General features: G+C 38.5%; 1 protein-coding gene across 1 annotated transcript; it reads right to left on the bottom strand.

The window, feature by feature from the left end:
* Positions 1-875: 875 nt before the first annotated feature.
* Positions 876-20,278, bottom strand: NAF1 (nuclear assembly factor 1 ribonucleoprotein). The gene is made up of 9 exons (XM_062493696.1): positions 20,107-20,278; positions 19,881-19,935; positions 18,038-18,170; positions 16,084-16,177; positions 12,983-13,065; positions 11,886-12,046; positions 8,221-8,272; positions 3,847-3,952; positions 876-1,437 (listed from the first exon to the last, which is right to left on the bottom strand). The coding sequence occupies exons 1-9, from the start codon at positions 20,276-20,278 to the stop codon at positions 1,007-1,009; spliced, it is 1,287 nt and encodes a 428-aa protein (XP_062349680.1). The 3' UTR covers positions 876-1,006.
* Positions 20,279-20,511: the final 233 nt, after the last annotated feature.

Below are 20,511 nucleotides of genomic sequence, written 5' to 3'. Positions count from 1 at the left end.
TTCTTCCAAGTGATCTTTGGTTGATAACTTCACCTCCCTCCCAGAGACAAGCTGGGAGAATTGATGAACCTTGTAATTTCAGAAGAGACAGTTTAGACTGTAATCAAATAGCAACCTAGTGCCATCTGCATTTAGAAATTTAAACAAGGGAGTTCTGAAATGGTTTTCTCTCTCTCACAGACCTGAGGCCTTCTTCCTAGAAAGGCTGATTGCACACTCTCCTAGGTATTTATGAGCATCTCTGCATTAGGAGCTAGAGAAGTTAGATACAAGCTAGAAAAATTATGCTGGTTTTAAACTCTAAATTGGATGCAAAACATCCCATTAACAGGTTGATCTTCTACAGCCATTGCAGAACACTGAATGTGACACAGCAAGTCAGCTGCTGGTCCAAATTCAGATCTAGCTACTCCAGATATTCTAAAAAAGAACCATCCGGATGCAGTCTTTTAGTTAATATGAAATTAGTGAAGTACTGAAAGCTGGATAGTGGTTTATGCCTTATATATAGTGGAAAACCTAGCTCAAAATTTAGATGTCAGATTTTCAGTTCCCATGTAGGTTTCAAAATTTGCAGAAACTGAGAAAAATGTTTAAGCATAGCAATACACCACTATTCTGAAAATATTAAAATATTGTCTATGTGAAATACCTTAATTGCCACTTAACAGCAGTTACATAAACTCTCACATTTATTACAAAATAAATTTCCACCACTCCATACCAGTCTGCAAAAGGCTTTTATTTATCATCTTAAAGTAGCAGATATTATAAAAATAAACCATTACTTAATATTCAGTTACTTTTATCATGTAAATTTCTTTTTGGAAACAGAAAACATATGTAGAAAAAAAATTATCTATGGATGTCCCACAAAGCACAAAACTCTGCATTTGTTCTACCACTGCAGTAAAAGAAATCATCTCCAAAACAAGGGAATGCAGTCCTGGCAGGCTGTTCTTTCTCCCTGCAAACTGCAATGCTCTACATGGACACGTATGGAATCTTAGTAAGGCCTGAACTGAGGAGGATGGCTGTCTGGAGGAGGTGGCGGCGGTGGCGGCGGTGGCGGCAGTGGCAGAAATGAGTAGGATGAATTGTACATGTTTGGGCCTGGCCACATCATATTCATATTTGGAGGCAGAGGGTAGAACTGATGCGCATCACTGACGTAACCAAAATCTGGAGGAGGAAAGGTATACTGTTGCATCATTGGATTTTCTCTTCTATGAGGCGGTGGAAACATTGGTGATTCCTGGTATATCCTCCTGTCTGAAAAGTACAGCTGTGGTGGTCTTACATTTGGTCTGAAAAACCCTCGAGGGCCTGATGGAGGAGGAAATAGATCCCTGGAGAAGGAGAACCCTCTGCCATAGTATCCCCTTGAGTAACTCGAAGCAGGCCGTTGCACTGACTGAAGAGGTCTGTTATTCTCACCTAAAGAATAAACAAATATAAGAACCCACACACAAACAGCTATACAAAGGAAACTGAAAAGTACTCTAATCTACAAATAATACTGGCAACTAACACATTAAGAATAAAGTAATACCAGCAAATATATTGTTTAGTAACTAATCTTGATTGATTGGAGTAATATAAAAGGATGATCCTGAGAGTTGCAAATTCAGTCTTTAAAAAGAAGAAATTTCATCTTCTTTCCCTCCAGACTTTCCATTTGTACAAATGGATCTCAGGAACATGCAAATTTCAAGTATTTTGGAAGCTTTTTAAACAACATTTTAAAATAACACATTTTAAAACTAAAGATAAATAAACACTGCATTACACTGAAGGGGTACCCAGCTTTCAGTCCCAAACTGGTATTATAGCACAGACAGAGAACACAAGAAATTATTCAAATTAATAAAATTAACTTACTCGATCAGAGACATATAACTCTAGCCAATTAGCTTTCAGCATTCATCTTTTTAAGACAATTTTTTTCCCTGAACAGCTCACTCCAAGCATATATTTAATGTTCATAACAAATATACTGCACCTTTATATAATTATCATATAAGTTTTAATGGGATTAGACTATAAAAGGAAAAGCATTGAAATACTAAAAATACCCCAAAAAGCTGTTGAGATATCCAAAAACCTGCAGAACTTTAACCCTTAAAAGGATTTTATGGATGGAAGCAACAAGGTATTCAGGAATATAACACTGCATAAAATAACTGAAATTTAAAAACCCGTGAACCTCATCCTTGGCACTAAACTACACAGCTTCTTAAAGGTGAAAACATTTTTAACTCTGGAAAGGCAGTTTGATACCAAAATTCCTACTTATTTTCATGGGGGATTAGGAGTTAAGACTCCTTTGGTACAAGCAGGCCTCTTGCAAGCACTGCAGTAGAATACTTGAATAAGTATTTTTCCTTCTTTCTTTCAAATACTGTAACAAGAGACAATTTTAATATACTCGTGTACTTTGTGCCTCAATTTGTGACGTATCATTGCTGTTGAATTCTACAGCCAAAACAAATTGCACACAACTTTGATTTTTGTCATGTTATTTACAAAAAACCCACAGCAAATCAAAACCTATCTCCCCTGACAGAGTGCAACAGTTCCTCCTGTTGTGTTCTCAGTTTTGGAACATAGTTATGTAACAGCCTCAGCAAGCCCTAGGCAAAGGCAGGTCTGCAATAAGCTGGCAGAACAAGGATGTGGTGGAAAACATATGGTAGATGAACAGAAACCAGGAGAAAATAACCATCAGTAATGAAGAGAAAGTACAGCACAATTCAGATCCATCTCTTAAGGGGAAAAAAACTGACAAAACCATAGGGCAAAAGCCAGTTCAAGAAAGATTGTGGCTTTATCTGACTGATACAAGGAAGGATTGTACTGTACAAAACATATTAAAGGACAGCTACTGATCTTCCAGATCAAGAGAAAAGGGTTTCAACAGAGCACAACGTGTATCAGCTTTACAAAGAAAGAGCAGCAAACTCATGGGAACCTGAGAAATTCAGAGGGGGACGCACCATGCTGCAGGTAGCTGAAGTAATCTGGTAAGTAAGCAGTAGAAGAGGGTAAGGGATAGAAGTTGTATTTAAAGGGACAGGTATAAAAAGCGTGCAGCCAAAGCAGAGCAGTGAGAAAAGAAAAAGATGGATGCAATATGAATTATTCAACCAAAATGGCAATCAAAACTCAAAGTTTTGTCAGTAGAGAGGCATGAGAGAAAATTTGGTTATGGCAAATAGCACAGCTGCAACCAGGCACCCAGAACAGATACAACAGCAGGGCAAAGTAAAGAAGGTTATTCATGTTTTGAAAGTCTACACACAGCTTTGTTCATCTAATGACCACATTATGTAAACAGAAAGGTTCTCAGCAGGCTACACAAGTAAGAGTTATTTAGAAGACTATTTGTATGTCAGAGGTGCAGAAGAGCTCCCTTTTAGACAGGGGAGTAAATTCTCCATCTAAGACCTATGTCTCCTCCCTTTATTGCCAAAGTGGGTTTCCAAAAATTGCACGTGTCCTTCCTCTGTCTCCTCCCAGCACTCAAGGGCTTTAGCTGAACCCCATCCAAATGGTGGCCTCTGTTCAGAATCCTCACTGTGTGTCAACCAACACTGTTCTAAGAGCCTTTGATTCCCACGTAACAATTGCTCTGCTGCTATACCATTTCCCTTCCACATTTCAACAGAATACAACTTAATTTTTCTTCTAAAATAATAATATGGAATATAGCCACAAATTCAAACCTAAATTTGGAAAGCACAGAATTACTATTAACTGCATGAAAACTCAATCACTAACAGAGTTATAAATGGGCATTCCAAACTTAGATTAACAGACAAAAGCATTGACATAGCATTCACTCACTTGGTGGAAATGTTTCTGATCTGACTTTCTTTCTTCCTCGACTTTGAGGTTTCTTTTTCTTCTCTTTCGCCTCTCTCTCTTTTTCATCATCACTGAAATCCAAAACCTGGTTAAAAAAAAGAAAATCAGCTGGCTTCTCTGCACAAGAAAAAAGTTAACACTCCAAAAATTTATCGTAACACAATTGATGCACGACTCAGTTATCCTTTCTAATTTTCCTGAAAAGAGCAACATTCCACTGCTGAACACAAATATTTGATTGCCTAGATGTTAGTAAGAAAAGAAAAGGAGCTGGCTGGTTGCTACCAAGAAAAAGCTTTCAAAGAGCAACTGCAGATTAAGTGAATTAAAAAAATTATTTTTTAATAAAATAATTTTTTAAATTATATTAAAATTTTTTAAATAAAAATTAACTTGGCAATCAGTACGGAATTCAGCAGTTAAAACTACATGAAAAATATCTACTCCAAAATTGTAATTAAACTGGAATTTCCTGTAGTGCATTTAGTAACACTTTATGTTGAATTTTCAATAGCAATGTTATTACCAAGAAATTTTCAGCTTTGAGGAATGTTGATATTTACAAGAGATTCAACGTCCCTGCAACACTTTCTTCTTGTTACACAAGGTTTTGCTACCTTTTAAATCTTAACTTACATGACTGAGGATAAGTTATCAGGGACAGGGAAGAAATCTGTCAGCTTTAATTAGCTCCCTGAAAAACAGCTCACTCTTACAGCTTAAAGGGGTAGGATCCATTCCTACCCTTCCCAATTCTGAAAGTAAGGGCTTTGCTGCTTATTTGTATCTCTACTGCATACACAGAGCATGGATCTCTGCATCAAAACAGTGCTTTAAAAGCCTCATGGAAGTTAATTCTGAATACAACTATTTCTTCTACTATGTAACTGGATGCCATACTCAAAAAAGCCATAGGAGCTACAGCAAGATGATGTATATCATGAAGTAAAATCTTCAACTAACTCCTGCTTTTTCCAAGAGCTCCAGTACACCATACTCCAGTAGTGCAGAAATAATGAACAGCAATAGGTACCTTTTGCTGCTACCTAATTTCCACATAACATCCCATAGAAGTCAGCCCACAGAAAAACTGCAGTTTCTGCTGCTGCTAGCCTTGCAGCATACAGGTCATGCTTCGTCATCCTCTTTGTCATCACAAATACAAAGATAGGTGAGACTGTAGTAGTGACTCTACAAATAAGATGGGCTAGTTAAGTGCCTGCCAAAAAAAGGAATGCTCACCATGTAACTAAAAGTAGCAAGCAAGAAGACCCTACCATGGATTAATTTAACATTCATACAAAAATGAAGCTTCACACTGTCACAAAAAAGTGACTCCAGCAATTGCACACAATTCACTACAGAGGCTGGCCAGAAACCAGTAGCAATCTCAGATCTCTAAAAGGGTCTGGCCATAAGAGACAATTTCAAGCCTCAGCAGCATAAAAGTTAATTTGCACCTCTATCAACAGCTATCACCTTCACAGTAAAAGCTACTTTCTATCAGCTCATCAACTGTCACAGCCTGGGACAGCGTGGTATAAACTCCAACTGCTAGAACTAACCAAAAACTATTCTAATTGAGGATTAAAAGATGTTAGATGTGTTTTTTTCCAAAACAGAGCACACAGACAGATCACACAGTCAGAAGAATGCCCACCCTTGTTAACACTGACTTTTTTCAAGATTCCTTTGCTCCTTCCTATAGTGAGGTGCACCAAATTTAAATTAAGAAAAAATACCAAATTTTGGAAAAGGCAATGAACCTCTATCTGCAGATTTGACTGATTCTTGGCCAATAAAACTTCATGGGTTCCTACAAACTCAGTTTACATAACTACAAGCTTATTTCCTGAACAGCTTTTAAAACATGACTAAAAAACAGAAGAGCTCACAATTAGCCAGTGCATTTGGTATCATCACCACGAGTAAATTGCTGAATGAAAGCAAGTTAAACCTAGCCAAAAGCCTCTAAGTACAGTCTTTCAAAGCTCTATGGATAACATACCTACAGTCCAATTCTTATACAGCACTTCTAATTCTAAAATTGTGACTGTCTGTGAGATTATGTCTCTACAAGAAGGTAAGGCAATTTACAGTCAGAACTGACAGACAAGCGTTCTTTGAGAGAAGTTAGTACCACACAGCTCAGTTTCATTTATGGGAAACAGAAACAGTATTTCAAAATTCATCACCCTCACTCACTGCAGTGGAAAAAGCAACATTCTAAGTTGACAGATTGATGCATCATTACAGGACCTATCTTTGTGCATAGAAAAAAATCATGTCACAACACCTCCCTCAAGCCAGAACAACCATCCTGGGATAAGGACTGTGAATGAAAAATTTAATACTGTCCCTAATAGCATCCTTCTGGACAAGTGGGATGACCTGGTTCACGGTGCAATGAGTGAAGAACTGCCTGAAGGGCGGAGTTCCTCAGGCTCACTTCCAAGGCCAGTTCTGTTCCATGTATTTACCAATGATCTGGATGCAGCATTTAGAAGCACCATGAGGAAGTCTGCTGATGATACCAAACTGCCATCAACTCTCTTGAGGGACAGGAGGCCTTGCAGAAGGACCCAGGTAGACTGAGGACCCAGGCAATGATTAATGAGATAAAATCTAATGAGTCCAAATGATGCACACTAGGATGAAGTAACACCAGGCTCAGGTTTAAATTGGTAGAAAAGTGGCTGGAGAGCAGCCCTGCCAAGAGGGATCTGGGGGTGCCGGTCAGCAGCAGCTCAGTGTGGGTCAGCAGGGTGTGTCCTGGAACCAGAGGGCAAAACCCCATCCTGGGGTGCATCAAACACAGCACGAGCAGACAACCAAGAGAGGTGACTGTCCTGCTGCATTCAGCCTTGGGGGGCCACAGCCTGAGTGCTCTGGGCAGTTCTGGGCCCCACACGTCAAGAATGTCAAAGTCCTTGGCTGCATCCAGAGGAGGGAAACAAAGCTGGTGACAGCACTGGAAGGCATGTCCTGTGAAGAGCAGTTAAGGAGTCTGGACTTGCCTCATTTGGTGGAAAGGAGGCTGAGAGGCAATCTCACTGCCCTTTACAGCTTCCTGAGCAAAGGGAGAGAGAGGTGCAGGTCTCTTCTACCTTGTATGCAGTAATAGCATGAGCAGGAAGCTGTACCAGAGAGGGTCAGACTGGAAATAATGAGGAGGGTGGTCAAACACTGGAAGGGACTTCTTTTAAGAGGTGGCTGACACCCTGAGCCTCACAGTATTTAAGAGGCATTTGGACAATGCTTTTCACAGCAAGCTTCAGCTTATGCTTCGGTGTCAGCCCTGAACTGCTGTAGGTTTCCTCCAAATGAAACAGTCTGTTCTAGTCTATTCCATCCTAAAAAATAGTTAGAACACTGGAGAAATAAAACCAAACAAACACCACCACCCCTCACAAAACACATATTTCCTACCAGATTACAGAGTTAGAAGCATATATTACATAGCATGGAATTATGCTAAAAAGGCAAGCACTTGGAAGACTAAAAATGAGCAGATCTGTTTAGAATACTAGAGTAGACACAAGGCTTCTGGAATTTCAGCTACTTTGGATATGTTTAAAGTAGAAATTGAAAGGAAAAGTGACTCCACTATTGTGATGCAAAACAAATCTCAATAAAACTACCAGCCTTGTGATTCTTATTGAATACTCACAAAATGTATAGCTAGAGTGAGTTAAGGACCACTGATAGAAAGTCACTGAAGAACTATTTTCAATTCCTATAGCCAATGATGTCAATGGTCACAGGGAGCTCTTAATTCTACATGACCCTGTAGGACAGCCTTTTCTATGGAAGAAGCCCTCCTCCTCTCATGAACTATTGTTTTGTAACAGCAAACTAGGGAAAGCTCACTAAGAAGCCATTCAAAGAATGCAACAAAGATGCCAAGTTAATTTTGAAGAGCAGACAGCTTCAACAGCTAAGTAGTAAGTTTGCAGTTTACTAGTAAGCTTTAAAAAACAAACAATTGCTTGGCCAACTGAAGACAAAGCTGCAGTAAAAGAATGACAGGGACAAAAATTCCCTAGCAGAAGCAAAGTTACTAGTGAAGGTAAAAACACTGCTACCCAAAGTTAAACATTCAGGTTGTCAAATATGCTCTTGAAGGACTGACAACTGCAAAAAACAAGTAGAGAGACAGGTAGCACTCTCTACACTTTCTCCAAGACCTCTCCAAGAGAAGCATGATCCTTTCATCCAATGAAGAGGTACATTCAAGTCTTGTCTCCATAAAAAGATAAGCTTGCTATTTACTTGCTCTGCACAGAACTTTCTTTCCACATGTGACTTATGTAATCAAAAACAACAAACAAACAAAAAACCCTCTATAGTTACTTCAGGTGGTGGTTCCTGGTCATTCTTCCAAGACGCATCAGAACCTTTTTCCCTAAAATAAAAAAAAAAAAAAAACAAACAATACAAAACACAAATTAGACAATCCAGATAAAGGAAGGCTAACACTTTCTATAAGGTATCAGATCTCCTAGAACAGGAGCGTTCTCTTTTCAAATAGTTACTTGGTTTTTAGCATTGCTTACAAACAAACAGTAGCCTATAGGTCAACTCAGGGATTCACTACACTTGAAAAATCTTCCCACTTCAAGACATGACTGAACATGTCAGTCAGTCATTCAGAATACTAAGTTTTGGTCAATATCCTCTAAACAAATCCTTTTGAACCTTAACTGCTTTGAACCTGAACTGAGGTAGTTCACTGCAACTTTCTTATCCTCTTGACTAACAATCACAAGCATTCCTCTGGCTTTAGACTATGTATCTTCTCAGTTAAAAAGAACAATGAACTTGTTCAGTAGGACAGAGGCTTTCAGTATAACCACAGCAAATAAATTCAGAACCAAAAGATCCTCACTCCTTGGCTTACAATCTTCAGACAATGTTAGCTAGCTAACTAGGTTTCACCTTTTAATTCTGTTGTAAACATAAAATAAAACTTCAAGGTAAAAGACATTTAAAGAAGCAAAAACTCTACTGTCTTGCCTGACAAGCATCAAAATAAATTTGGACTAATCTATTTAACCCACTGCAAAGTCCTTCACTAAAAATCAAGTAATTTCTTTGATTAACAATTTGTGAAATAGATTTAAATTACATCGCCAGTAGTCTGTTGAAGGCTTTTTCCTTGATGCTCTCAAATTTTATGTGTTTTGGTCTGAAATGTCAAGGTACTACCCTTATCTACACAGAAAAACTGTATAAAACAGTGCAATACTGAAAATTCTTACTTGCAAAATGGAACCACACAGTTAAAAACATCGATATGTTCAGTGAGAAATACTTTCAGCCAGTGCTCTAATAACCAAGGGTTTCTCATGTATTCATCAAGTCATCAAGAATCAAGGAGCAGTAACTACAAAAAACGACATAACCATCGGTTTCAGCAGCCTGGCCTTTAGAGGTCCTTCGTCAAGCCCATGAGAACACCAGCAAGTCATCTGGAGGGTACATCGTGCCTCAATCCCTAAACCATGAAACTGAAGTTCAACCTCTACATGGCCTTTTGAGATTACAAGTAAAAAGGAAGGCAAGGAAGACATTTTAAAGTTCAATTAGAAGAATATATTACAGGGAAGAATGTAAGATAAGGACTCTATACAAGTAATTTGTCAGCTGCAGAAAACTTTTTTTTTATTATTATGAACTGAACAGCTTCTTCCTTTCATCTTGTTATTTTGGAGCAACACATTCCTGCCAGAAATACCAGAGCACACTAGAATTGCCAAGACCTGTGGTCATTCAGCAACATGTAACATCAATGCAAACGTTAAACCTTTCAAGGTCAGGAATCTTATCTCACTTTCCCAAAGTTTTCCTCATTTCAGCAAACAAAAACTGCTTTCTATGCTCCAAGGTATTTAGTATTTTCTGCAAAGAAGGATACAGTAATTCTCTGATTTGCAAAGTCACATTCTGTAAGAACTTGAAGTCTAACAAAAGGCAATTCAGAGGAATCATGGAAATACATAAGCTTTTTTAAAACTGGACTTCAGGCAATACAGAACAACCCTATCTTTAGCACCGAATTATTTTGCATTCAGAAAGTTTTACACTACACTTTCACTTATTTTTCTATTAAGAGTAAAACTTATTCATAGCACTACAACTTAGTACAATGCAAGCAGATTGCATTTCAGATTTCAGAAAAAGCTTCAAACTCAGTTGTTTCTTTCAAATCTTAAGTCTTTATTCCTTTCCTTTTCAAAGAACCATTACAGTTTTGAACAGCAGTTTTAAAACTTTAAGCCTGTAATACTCCCACAGTCTGGTCTGCACACAGTCAAACTGAGAAAAAGCAGAAAATAAAAATTATTGATTAGCAAATTTGCAATCTACTTAGGTCCAAAAGTCTTCTAGTGAATCACTGACCAAAGCTTGACTTTTCTGCTATCCATGTCACATTCTTAGAGCCTTAAAGTTTCTTCATATAGCATTACAGCACAAATCAGAAATTCTTCATCCATTTTTAATGAGACCTAATTAGTGAAAAGACAGCTTCAACCAATAGCGCCACATGCCTCACACAAGCTTAAGAAATTGTACTGACAAAACCCAGAAATGAAGCATTGTTTCAGTGTACTGTAACTAAAGTCACACTACTCATCCTAATCAAGACAAGAAACAATGTCTGAAGCACTGTTCAGCTGTACTGGTAAGCCATGGAAGTCTGAAGTGTCTTGCCTAGGTTTCAGATTTTTACCACCTATGACAGTTAAGTACTAACAAATGAAAAATGGTTTCCCAAACTATTTCCAAAGCATGAAACAAAGTAAAACACAAGTCTCCCATCTCAGATGCTGAGTACAGCACATAGTTATTGATGCAGCAAGCAGATGATTAAAGTCTGTGCACTTACTGTGCTAAGCAACAAAGTTTAATAGCACAAATCAAAGACCAGCTGGCATCAAAATGCTGCAGAAAAACAAACAAGCATCAGAGCAAGAAATTGATCTATTTTGATCCTCACTGAAGGGAACAAAGTATGCTTGTTGCTTGCACAGAAATGAGGAACTTAGAAAAAAAAAAAAAGACTCCTGCAGGTCTGGCTACATGTTTGACTAAAGAAAATAGCTATTCAGTATGAATACTGGCACAGCTGTAATGAATACAGACATTAAACCAACTTCTGAGAACTAATCCTACTAAACAGAAACTAAGTCACTTGTAGGACAATAGATATCTAACCCGTAGTTATTTCAGATGATTCCTCGTCATTACAATCTGTCATTTATTATGTTTTATTTCTTAGTCCGTGTCTTTGAGTACACTTCTCTCAAAATGGCATCAAGTCCTATTTATTCATGGTACTTTCTTCACTCAGACTGGGATACACAAGCACTACTGAGAAGCTTCGGAACATCATACTACACTGTCACTCAAACCCCTCCTCTCTTGCAAATTTAGAGGATAATTTTTATCTAAAATTGTTATCCTTCAACTGTGTAATAGATTTATTGATAATTACATTTCAATTCCGGCCTTGTAATATGAAATAAAAATAGTAAATTAATACAAACTTGTTCAGAAGGCAAACAAGTTTATTATCAGTTCTGAAACTATACAAGAATCTAAGAACGATAAAATCTGGAAAGTTCAGCTTGAAAAACTATTTTTTATACTCATGTATATGTGTGTCAGAGGGTGTGGAGGAAGTACCAATGAACTTTTCTGGTTGTGGTATTTAAGTTAGCATAAAAAGAAAGCAAGTTTAGCATACTAAGTAGAATAAGAAGCTTAACTTTAGTAATTACAGCACTTTAAAAGCTTGCAGTTTACAGCCTCTCTTTATTGTTCTCAAAGGCAAAATAGTATGGTCTTGTTATTAGAACATAATTGAGAATATCTAAAGGAATCAAAATTTAGTATTAAGCCTAGTACTAGAGTTTCTTCACCTCTTCACTGAAGACTCAACTTTAATCCAACATTTTTAGCTATAGAAAAAACCCAAAACATCATAATGAGATTAGAAAAGAAATCAGACTCACTGTTTTAGTTTCTCTGCAAATATATACTGGGTGAAGTCCTCCACTGATGGAGCAAAATACATGCTGTCTTGCACACTAATACCTTTCTCTTTGATATGCTCAGAGTTGTTAAATCTTATCACATAAAAAGGATGTGAAACAGGACCAAATATCTCAAATATCTGAAAGAAATAAAATTAAAATGTTTAAATAAATTACAAGCAGATTAGTAGCAGCTAACTTCATTGTAGACAATGATATTTAAGAAGTCAAATATATTTTCAAAATGCAGTATCCAACACAAGTTCCTTTCACACTTTAGTTTTATTACTGAATTTTGTTTGACAACATACTACTGTTTGTTATTATGTGGACAGGTAAGTTCTTACACCCTTAGTAATCCTTCATTTTGACCAACAGCAATTTTTGTGTGTCTGTTATGCTTTCAAGTTTTGTAACACTTGGAACAATCTCCTGATCATTATTTCCTCAAAGTTCATCTTAACAAGATGCCTTTACAACAATTACCACTTGTTCCCCAATTCCATGGAGAGCTGAGAATTTTGCCATGTTTTACAGAACATCTGCCATTCAGGCTAAGTTTGTTCCACTCACATCTAGCATTCAAAGACATTCGAATAGTAACCATTGTGGATGATGGCTTTTCTTCTACAGAAAACAGGAAATTCAATGCAATAACCCTCTCAGCATTCTTCACTGCCCTCAAATCAGAACAGCACAACATAGAAGAAAACATTCCCCATTTCTCATAAAACTTCACTCTAACCACTGCCTCTATCTGGCAGTAAAAAAACTACAAAGCCTGTTATTCTAAGACATCATACATCTCAAAGCAATCTCTTCCTCTCCACAAGCACTCTCATCAAACACTAGAAACTCATTAGATACTCTAATTCTGGAAGGATGCAATTAACTCCAGGTTTAGAATTCTTGAGATTAAAAAACAGATTAATATAGCAAGAGTCAAAGGCACAAAGAAAAACTATGCATCAAGGAAATATTATCTTTCATTTAGTCAACTTCAACTCTACTTTCTGGAGCCATAGAGAATACTTCCAATTTAGTATTAGAATAACACATTTTTATTTTACACCCACCTTTCCTGCTACTTGTCTATCTTCTTTAAAAATTATGCTTTCCTCATTTACTGGAGGTAGGCCTCTCAGTGATTCAATTATTACTAAAATAGAAAGAAAAAAAATAAATTAGAACTTTATGTTTCAACACATATAGTTAATTGCAGTAAAACTTAAACCACACCGTTACTTTTCTACTTAAGTTTGTAGAGCTGCAACCAAATATTTTTGTGCATGTAGAAAAGTACTTGGAATCACACACCCCTTCTCCAATGATACCTGAGTGGTAATACTTATATTTCTTACAGAATTATTGTTGTCTGGGGTAAAGAGAGAGTGTCATAAGAATCACACCAGAACACAAAAGATGTCTGGCAGTTCAGTCACAGTAGCAACTGATGGTGTTTACATGTGCATATACACAATCTCTTCTACATTCTGCAATTTAATGTCCTAGAAGTCTCATAGCACATTTGGGGCAAACAATGATTAAAGTTCTCTACCTATAAAACAACAGAATGCTCAATTAAGCATTCTTGACTGGCAAATAAAGTCACTCAGGTTCATAGTGTCACTCAGACTCCAATAAAAGCTCAAAATCATCACTACTAAATTTACATAAAAGGACTTTCAGCAATCAACATGTCACCAAACCAAAAGTTACTGCTACTACTGCAACCTGCAAAAGCCTTAACGTGCCAAACAAGGATATGACAATATTACAGGCTTAACTGTACACTGAATTTCAAGAGAATCTGTGGAGTCAATTTCTTTTGTGCCTACCTTTAAGATAAAATATACAGTTGTTTAAACCTCAGGAGAAATATACCTTGGCAAAACAAACAAACAAAAAAAAACCCAGACAAAATTGCCCAAACATCTAAACAAAAAAACCCTACAAACAAACCACACTCCAAAAACTCTCAGATAACGTTCTCAACTCGATTCACCACATGTAGCTCCCAGCCTGAAGTAGGCTAAGGAAAATTTATTCTGAAGATGTACAATACACCAGTCCCATGAAATTTAGGAGAAACATTACCACCTCCAGCCTATTTGACTTACAGCTTCCCCAAGCCCAACCCAGCCTAAATTATTCGCTTCTACTCCTGCAGGGCCCAAAGTATAGCCCCCGGGAAAGTTTCTCATATACACCAAAGCTATTTACTTTCCAGCCCCAATCCACACAGTGAATTTTTCTCTTAAGTACCTTGAAGCAAAACACAGCAAAGTTTTGTCAAATTCTGATACCCTGAACAGAAGTTCACGGAAAGTACTGTCATTTCGCTTTTAGCTACTGCACAGCAAGCATGAACCTACAATGTTCTAGCCTCAAATTTACCTCACAAGACTAAATATCCACTTTAAAAGTACCACTCACTCACTGCAGACTGATGAACTTGTAAGCTTACTACAGAGAACTGCAGACATTCTGAGGGACATCACAAGGACAGAGAAAGAATACTGATTGTTGTGTCAGAATATTATTTGTGGCTTCCAAATGACAAATCAAGTCCTCTCAGACTAGATAAAAACCTGGTATAGAGGTATCAAATTAGTTCAAAAATCAAAAAACAATCCCCAATTAGCTGGCATCCCTAATATAGCCACAAGTCAACTGAAATTGAGGCTTGTTTTCAGAAGAACTGAAAAGAAACTAAAATGTGGAGAAAGAGATGTCATAAAGCAATGTACTAAAAGCAAGAAAATAATCACGGGTGTCCTGGGTGTTTATGCCTTTCATACAGTTTTATTTCATTATAATTGTTAGCTCGTTTTCTAACTTACAGCAACAAAACGAATTCAACACATTATAAATGTACATTACACAAAGTAGGATGCAGCCTAAGAATTCACCTACCAGTGAACTAGTATTTGAAAAGATTATACTCACCAGTGAGGATCAGAATTAAGGATGGTTTTCAAAACTGTAGTCTTTAACACAATTTTGTTTATACCTTCACATTTTAAACCAAAAAATAAGAATAATAGCAAGTATAATTCAACTTCTTTTTTTAAACTTGTTTTCAAACTACCATTTTAGCTGAAGCCAGCCTTCTTGAAGTCCCTATTATTATAAATAAGCAAAAACAGGGCAAAGTAGAAAAAAACCCCAGACTACTACCTTCCACACCCTCCACCTGGCTTCCTGCAAATGAATGAAATTAAATCTCACTCCAATAAAACAGAGGAATTGCCTGAATTACCCGATATCTTTTAAAAGAAAAATTAGCAGCAAGTTACTTTCTTTTGTACTACATTCAGCATAAATACCTCAAAATAACAACTTCAAAATTGAACTTAACTACTAATTTTCATAAGCAAATTCCTTGGAATGCAGTTCAAGCAGAATGGAACACTTGAAATAGCCTAAATACAAACATACTGTGGATGTATGATGATGTAATATGAATTTCAGCAAAACTTTGATTTCATTTTTCAGATACTGAGGCCCACACAGATCTGAAAAGATCCCTAAATCTGTATACTTGCAGTTAAGCTTACATCTATTCTATATCTCAATCCCATTAAGCTTACTCTCCACCTATAAATCATGTTAGACACACCATCCTCTGACTGCTGACATGAGCAGCTTTCATTTGCTCAAGATGCCTGAAGTGGTACGAATATAAATATAAATAAATAAATAAACTTGCACTGTTGGAAAAAAAAGTCTTTTTCTTGTCCTCATATATTTGTAAGCAAGCACTTGGGACTGCATTGTACTGAATCTGTGCTTTCAGTTATACAATTCCTATTTATTCAGAGATTATTCAAAAATAACATCTACCACCAGAAAATTTTCTTAAAACACTTAAAATACAGTAACTGTGGCCCATGTCGATATAAAAAAAAAATCATAATATGCAGTAGAAACAAAAGGGGTTTTAATTTAAAAAGTACACATGGAAGTCACATAGAAATGCACGCATGTAAGCCAAACAAAAGGTAATTCAACACAAATGTCATCTGTTAGTTCGAATTCCAATTCAGCAACCTGCTACCCCCAGAAATATGAGGCTGCAGGACTGACACTTTGAAGGACTACCTAAGAACTTAATTCATGCAGAGATATATAGAAATTATAATAATTAAAAACAAAGCAAACATATCTTGCCTACCTAGCTGCTCAATGATGCTGGAAACTGTCCCAAAGACCTTCAGTTCAACATTATCTGGAAGAATTATTGATAAGTCTTCAACAGGAGGCAGTTCCTACAAACATCAAGTCAATGTTTAAAATATAGTATCACAAGAAGGCCCTTACCACTTTGATGACACTAAAGAAATTTGACAGTTTGGAAAATTCCCCTAGTATTTTGAAGATTTTATTTTTAAAAATCTAGTCTGATTTACCTCTTTCAGAATCATCCTAAGTGAACTCATTTTGGAGGACCAACACTTTTGAGCACATCTCTCCTACACAGACATCTGTCTCCTACAGAGACACTACCCTACATATTTCCATCACAACTATGGCAGAAGTTCAATTGGAGAAAGCCAATAATTGACATGCATTTCATCCAAACTTGATGTACATCACAGTAATTAAACAATCAGAAATCAAAAAATAAGATCACTTGCAACAACATTCAATGCATGCTAGAATAAAAATGTACACAGCAAGAGGTAATATAGCATAAAATACACCACATGTGTATCATCTGATTTAACAAAATGGAGTCTGCCCATTTATATCATGACTTGGATCATTATAAAAGATGCAAACATCACAACCGGTACAAAGAAAAATATTTTTAGCTATAAGTTGCATGTGGTACAAGAGGATAACTAGAGATCAGAGGGAACACAAAAAGCCAAACTTCAGATACAAAAAATGAGTACTACACAATATTCAAATTAGGACTTTTCCTCAAATATAAGGATCAAAATCTACGATCAAAGACTGATTAACACCAAATTATCATCTGCCTCCAATCTACTCATAAACTAAGATTTCTATGGATATACTATGCTGCTGTGAATTCAGTAAAGACTTTATGAAATACAAGGCAACTAGAGTAAGCATTATCTTCAAATTCAATGCCTGTGAATTCTGAGACTTCAAATCTTAGCACTGAACTGTACTTTTAAATGCCACAACTAGAAATAAAATCCACACAAACAGAAGAATATTAACCTGGTTTATCAATACTCACCTGATAATCTTCACTCTTAACAAGTGTTTGGCAAAGGCTAATAGAGCAACACAAAGATAAAAAAAGGCCAAGACTTTCCCAAATGTTGTACCATTAAATGCAAACATGAATTCAGATAAAAACAACACTTCTACCAGCCAGTGATTTTTCCAACATTAAATCAAGTTCAATGCTAAGACTTAACTGAGTCACTTTTGCAAGAGCAATTCAAAGGCCAAAGACTAGCAGGAAGGTAAAATTCTGATCCTGCATCTCAAAACGGTACTTTCTGCCATTCTATATGCAGTATCTGCCAATCCTTGCTTCAAGGCAAGAGGTTTCTAAAACAGTTCCACTAACACTCCTTAATACGTATACCTGAAAAACATGACTTTCTATCTTATTAACTGTGGTGTGTTTTGCTGCAGGAAAGTCAATTTTCTTCACAGTGGCTGTTACGGGGCTGTGTTTTGCATCTGTGCTGGCAACACTGCTGATAATATAGAGATTAGTGAGGAGGTGCAAAAGGAGTTGGGAGGGGCACAACGAGGACAGGTGACCTGCACAGACCAAAGGAACACTCCATAGCATTTAACATCACACTCAGCATACAAAGCTGGGCAAAAAAGGAGAACGGGGGACATTTGCAGTGATGGTGTCTGTATGCCCAAGCAACATACATGATGGAGCCCAGCTTCCCTGGGGACAGCAGAACACCTGCCTGCCCAAAGAAAGCGATAAATTAATTTCTGGGTTTGCTCTGCTTGTGTGGGTGGCTTTTGCTTATACCTGCTAAACTGTGTCCAGCTCAACCTTGGAGTTTCTCTTTTACTATTCTGATTCCATCCACATCTTGACACAGAAGGGCTGACTTAAAATATAAATTTTTAGTTGGGTTAGTAGGAAAGAGTGTAAAAAAAACCCACATTGTACTTACCTCAATAGGCAATTCATCCTTTGTCCTAATACAATAAGATCTGTTACCCTTCTCATTTGGATGATCATCCTCATCAGATACTGCTGAAGATGATGAGAAGACTGTAGTTGATGAACTATCTGAATCTGTATCACTGAATTAAAAAACAAACATGGGAGTTACAATACAGCCTTCTCGCAGTCACTGTTCTTTTAAAATCTCAACACTAGTATAAAGCCAAGTAAAAGTTAAGAAAATATTTATTCCAAGCAATGCATCTTGCACAGTGAAGGGGGAAAAAAAATCTAATTTTGGCAAATAAAAGGGATTAGTTTCATAATCCAAATCCTGTCCAAATCTCCCAGTAAATACACAGAATAATTCAGTATTTCTTACTGTCATATGTATAAGAGATGCCTACTGTCTTAGACTCTAAATATTTCACACAAAGAATGGAGTAAGAAACCAGTCCTTATTCATGTCAATATGTTTGTTTTAGCAAAGGTCCAAGTCTTTCAAGGGCTGGTGGAAGAAAAAAATGTGGAGCAACTGATCCTAGTAACTGAGAAAACACAATACAAACCTTACACAGAAAATACACCAAGATGAGCAAACTTATGCAAATATAGCCTTTCTTACCTGAAGGGTAAAAAACCCCACTCCTCTCTAGATTCTTGTAATACCACAGTCTCATTCCCAAGTAAATGGATGGCTTTCTATTGATAATTTCTTTAAACAAATGCTCATAGTAATGATAAGAAATAAGCACACCTCTCCTTTTGAAAAAGTCAAATATGGGTTTCTTGGAACAATATCAATAAAGCAGAAAGACAAAAAAGTCAGATTAAAAGACCGATCAGTGGAGGGAGATTAAAAAAACACCCAAAACAAAACAAAGACTGAGATACATGCAAGACAGATAAGTAAGTTGAAGTTATGAAAATTTCATATTTTCATCAGCAGAAGATATTTTGGAAGCAAAAAACACTAGACACAGATGAAGCCCCTGGAAGTCAGGAATTTCACTCTCCATCACTTCATGCCATTGAAGTCAAAAAGTTCAACCAAAAGGTTCAAAGTACTTCTAAAGTCAAACTTTAATCAATTAATTGCTAATGAAGCTTTGTATCTTTAAGAGGAGATTCTCAGATCTTGTTTTAGCCTCCTCTAGTCAAAAGAAGCACATAGCCATCTTGCTGCACCAGCCCAGTAAGAAAACACAAGACTTACTACAGCAACCAAAGTGTGCAGACTTCTAACAGTGCAACAGAGCCCAAATTTAACCAATTACCTTTCACCAACTACACTAAACAACAAAGCACAGACGCAGAAAGTAGAAGATGGAAACTTCTATTAAAAAAAAAAATATTAAAAAAAAAAAAAGGTTGAGAATAAGCTTTTCCACTGAGATGCCAACATCAGAGCACGTGGTGCACTGTGCAGACTCTCCACTTTGAGTCCTACTTTCAGGTTTTTCAGCAGTAACACCGCGGGTGTCCTGCCCCGAGCACCGCAGGTGCATACCTCGAGGACCACGTCAAGCCGGTGGAGGGGCCCAACACGCTCTCCAGGCCGCAACCACAGAATTCTTCTGTGCTTCTGTTAAATCCTACACCTTTACAGGTATCTTTACTGCTCTGGAGACTTAAGACTAACAGATCTAATTTAGACTCCTAGCAAGATGCAACTGAAAATTACACCTGTGATGGGAAGGAGCGAACTCCAGAGGGTGAAACACCGGGGCGGGAGGAGGCGGCGGGCAGGCACACCGGGCTTGCGGCGCTCAGCGCCAGCGGCCCGCGCGGCCGCCCGAGACCTCAACGCACAAGGGGCGACCCGCGGGGAGCACCGGGGCTGAACCCACCTGTCCGAGTCCGACGAGGGCAGGGCGGCGGCGGGCGAAGGGGGCACGGCGGGCGAAGGGGGCACGGCGGGCGAAGGGGGCACGGCGGGCGAAGGGGGCACGGCGGGCGAAGGGGGCACGGCGGGAGCGCCGGGCGAAGCGGGAGCGCCGGGCGAAGCGGGAGCGCCGGGCGAAGCGGGAGCGCCGGGCGAAGCGGGAGCGCCGGGCGAAGCGGGAGCGCCGGGCGGCGGCGAGTGGTGCGGTCCTGCGGCTGGGGGTAGAGGGTCCTGGGCTTCCCCACCGCCCTTCGAAGGGCCAGGCACCTTCTCCTGGTCGGCCGCCCGCTGCCCGCCCGGCCCCACGGCCAGGTTCTCCAGCTGCTCCACCACCTCCTGCGGCAACTCCGGCTGCGCCTCCATTCCCGCGCCACGCGACCCGCGGCACCGCCCCCGGCGCGCGCCACTTCCGGCCGCCGCCAGCCGCCCCCTCGCGCGTGCGCCGAAAAGCGGAGGGGCCGGGAGCGGTGCGGGCCCTGAGGGTCCTGAGGGCCGTGAGGCACGGGCCCCAGCGGCTGAGGGCCGTGAGGGCTGCTTCGCGTGGTTCGGGCCCTGCACCTGGGGCCTTCTTGAAAAGGGTAGAGCTCATGGCTACT

This window comes from Cinclus cinclus, chromosome 5 (assembly GCF_963662255.1).
Source record: "Cinclus cinclus chromosome 5, bCinCin1.1, whole genome shotgun sequence".
Taxonomy (NCBI): Eukaryota; Metazoa; Chordata; class Aves; order Passeriformes; family Cinclidae; genus Cinclus; species Cinclus cinclus.
Note: the sequence above shows the minus strand (reverse complement) of the source record. Positions and strands in the feature narration are given on the sequence as shown.